Raw genomic sequence first — 3,690 nt, 5'->3', positions numbered from 1 at the left:
AGCCGCCGCAGCCGCCGCGGGGCGAGGTCGCCGCCATGGCCCGCTGGATCCCGACCAAGAGGCAGAAGTACGGGGTCGGTGAGTGCTCGCCTCCCCCCGCCCGACCCGCGCCGCAAAGTTCGCGGGGGAGCGGCCCTGCCCGGTAGCGCGGGGCCGGACGGTGGGCGCCGGCCGCGGGGGTGCGCGCTGCCCTCCGGGGCATCTGACTGGGGCTCAGCTCCGCAGCCCGCTCCCGGGAACGCCGTTAGGGCAGTCACCCAGGGTTTGGGGACTCCTGAGTGGCTCAGAGTGTAGTTGGGGTTGGGAACGGAGTCTCGCACTGGGAGCCCGAGCTCCGGAGCTTGGCAGGGTGGAAATGTCAGGGCGAGGGAGCGCGCCCAGCGCCCCGGGGTCCCCGGCGCCGCCTCCCGCCTCCCCGCGCCGGCGCGCACTTCGTTCGCTGGTCGGTGGCCGGCCGGGGTCCGCACGTGGGGTCTCGCTCATTGTCCGGGGCTCGCTGGCTTCCCTCTGCGGTGGGTCCTTCTCAGACGCTAAGCGAGGAAGCTGAGAGGGTCCAGAGCCACTCTCCCGCCTTTCCTCAAGGGACTGGACTCCTGGTAACAGTTGTCAGCTGAATGGGAAACCAAAATCGTGGTGTGGAGGTGATGGAAGGGACAGGAAGTGTGTGGCACGGGGAGCGGGTGGCTGGTCCTTGAGTCTGTGTGGACACTCGTCCCCTGACGGAGCGTGCAAGGGAGAGGCTAAAGGCAGCCCTCTGCATGCTGAGTTCCACTGGGGACTAGAAGAGGACATTTTATTAAAACGATGACAGGCCTGGTGTTTTGTGCTTGGCACTCCGAAGAGCTGTGCTGAGAGCCCCCAAGATGCGCGCAGGGAGGGCTGTGTGTGTGTGTTGCGGGGGGGGGGGGAGGTTTGACTGAGGTGAAAAACCAAGATCCTTTCTCTTTTCATCCAAGAGTGAGGTTGTTGAGGTCAAACGGGAAGACTTCTGGTATTAGTTGGGGTTGATTACTACCGGCTGTGGGACCTCGGATCATTCCCTAGTTATAGATACGGTTGTGCGTGTTGAGAATTTTATCACCTCCCCTAAGGCTCATTCATTGGGCCTATTTGTAACTTAGTCTAACGCTTTACTCCCTTCTGCGTCCTTGTTTCCCCCCACTTTTCTGGTTAATGGGGAACGGTCCCTGAACCTCTTGCATGCTTTCTGTTTCAGAAAGTCAGTTTTAGAGACCCTCTTAACACCTCTAGATCTTTCTCCATTCTGCAGCCATGAGTCAGGTTTTTTTTTTTTTTTAATTGTGTCATATTTACTATACCATTCCTAGATTGCGAGCCTGCTTATAAATGTTATTCCCTGTTTTCCTTCTACGAAAAAACTTCTTTTGGTCCCTGTGTCATTTCCAGAATCCATGCTTTCTCAAATAGCCACAACTCAAAAACGGATAGAGATATTTCTTCTGCCTTAGACCATCATGTCACGAAGTCATGAGGCTTCAGACCAGGACACCTGGTCAGATGCCAGCTAATAAGTACTAGTAGTTATGGAAGTGAAATCCTCTTAATATGCTCTAAAGTAGGTGAAATCAATGTATCATCAAGTACTGACTGCCAAGTGAAAGCGTATTTAGCAAAGCCTAATTACAAAAATGTTATCAGTGCTCATTTTGTTTAGCCAGATTAAAAGCTCTTTTCAAAACCTCTGCCTTGGGTGTGTAGTTCATGCAAATGGGTTCCAAAAATGGGGAACCACATTTGCCATAGTCACAGGGGCGAGAGTGATTGTTTTCCTTATTTGTTTGTTCCTGTTCTGGAGTCAGTTACTGTGATCTGTCTTGTGTGGAGTCAGTTCTGTGTTTTCAGTCAAGAAAAATATTTGGATTGCATTGCCTGGGCCTAGGTGTAGGGAAAATTGCCTCGGGGTATAATTTGGGACACTTACTTCAAGATTCTGATTGGTCTGGTTTTGACTAAAGGATCCACAGTTGAGATAAATTAACCCAAGGGCTAAATCTCCCTGTTAATTCCTAAAACTTGCTGTTTCTGTCACTTACCTGCTTGGAAGCCTTCTAGGGTCTACAGAAAAAAGTCTTCACTAAGCCCAAATTTTATGGTTCTTAGAATCTGGTTCACTTTGATTCTCTCTCAAGGCTTCTTTCATTAACCCCCCAATGCAGCCAAACTGCCCTAATTGCTGTTGTCCAGTACACCGTGGAGAGTCCCTCCTTTGGGACTTTGCTCCCATTCAGGTTGTCTCCTGCCCAGAGTGCCCCCCTCCCAGCTTTGCATGGGACAATTTTGCCTTTCCTTGAGGGCTCAAATCCATCCCTACTGCCCCCTTCAAATTTGCTCTTTGTAGGTCCCCAGTGCCTCTTCCTCACAATTCTGCCTTGTGCCATTCTATGTTGGGCTCAATGAATCAGAAAGTTGAGGTCTTGTTATCTCTGTCGCTTAAGGAGTGTACCAGGTATTTATGGGTGTATTCAGTAACTGTCCTTAATGTTGGGGTGCCATTATAAAGCAGATTAGGGCGGCGCCTGTGGCTCAGTGAGTAGGGTGCCGGCCCATATACTGAGGGTGGTGGGTTCAAACCCTCCCTGACCAAACTGCAACAAAAAATAGCTGGGCATTGTGGCGGGCGCCTATAGTGCCAGCTACTGGGGAGGCTGAGGCAAGAGAATTGCCTAAGCCCAAGAGCTGGAGGTTGCTGTGAGCTGTGATGTCACAGCACTCTACCGAGGGCAACAAAGTGAGACCCTGTCTCTAAAAAACAAGCAGATTAAGCTAATTTCTCTACTGATTTAATGCAGGATTTTTTTTTAACCCACTTTGGGCTTTAGCATCTCATTCACCCCAATTTAAGTTTTATTTTGTTTAAGTGAGAGCCTCCAGTCCATCTTCATTTCTGCAAATGAAAAAAAATGAGATATTCTGCTGAGAAAACAGGGATGGAATAGTCTTGTTTAAATACACGGTCAAACCTCCAAAGCTGTTTAAATATACAGACTTGTTTGAATATGCAGTGGCTCCCTACCTTAACCTCCTTAAGTCGACCTCATTTTCATAGACCAGACATGTACCACATGTGCCTATCAGCACAGTAGACCTAGATCCTTATGGTGGTCGGTTAGTTAGAGCCCCTTGGGTGTTCACCTTACAGAGGTTCTACTGTAATTGGGAAAATTATTGGAGCGTCTGTTGGTCAGATTTGGATTCTGGGTACAGAAAATTGTAGAACAGCCACTTCAGAGCATCTTGATGACTCAGAACTAGCCACCGTTGTGCCTGGCTGTGCTCTGAGAGGAGTTTGCCTCTGCAGAGCTTTGGTCTCCATTTGAATTGTTTCTGGAGAAGCTGGCAGTCTCTACTGTCTTATTTTATCTGGGTGCCACTGTTGGCTGTGCCCGACATAGCCTAGATTTTTCTACTGGGATTGAAATGCAGCCTCTCTGGGCTTGCTTAGTTCTTAAATGTAGCATTGTTCTCTCAATCTCTAGCATTAAGTGGGCCTCAATGGCCTATGTGTGTTATCTGCGTTATCAAGTGATGTGACTGATAGATTCTTTAAACTTACCGCCCTTTAGTATCCCAGTGTGAAGTGCTAAGTGCTTAGGACAAGTCTTCTGTAGAACCCTGGGAAACTTACTTTTCTTTCTTCCTTCTTGTTTTCTTTTCCTTGTTTCTCTCTTT

At 49.4% G+C, this 3,690-nt stretch overlaps 1 protein-coding gene across 1 annotated transcript in view; it reads left to right on the top strand.

Moving 5' to 3' along the window:
* The first annotated feature begins 12 nt into the window (after window positions 1-12).
* Window positions 13-3,690, top strand: part of DOCK5 (dedicator of cytokinesis 5) — a 196,041-nt gene continuing 192,363 nt past the window's right edge. The window contains exon 1 of the mRNA XM_012807685.2: window positions 13-78. Coding sequence (XP_012663139.1) covers window positions 36-78 — 43 coding nt within the window. The 5' untranslated portion in view covers window positions 13-35. The remainder of the gene's footprint in view (window positions 79-3,690) is intronic.

Source organism: Otolemur garnettii, unplaced genomic scaffold, assembly GCF_000181295.1.
Source record: "Otolemur garnettii isolate 467f Iridium unplaced genomic scaffold, OtoGar3 scaffold00074, whole genome shotgun sequence".
NCBI lineage: Eukaryota > Metazoa > Chordata > Mammalia > Primates > Galagidae > Otolemur > Otolemur garnettii.
The sequence above is the reverse complement of the archived record's forward strand: the minus strand, read 5'-3'. Positions and strand labels throughout refer to the sequence as shown.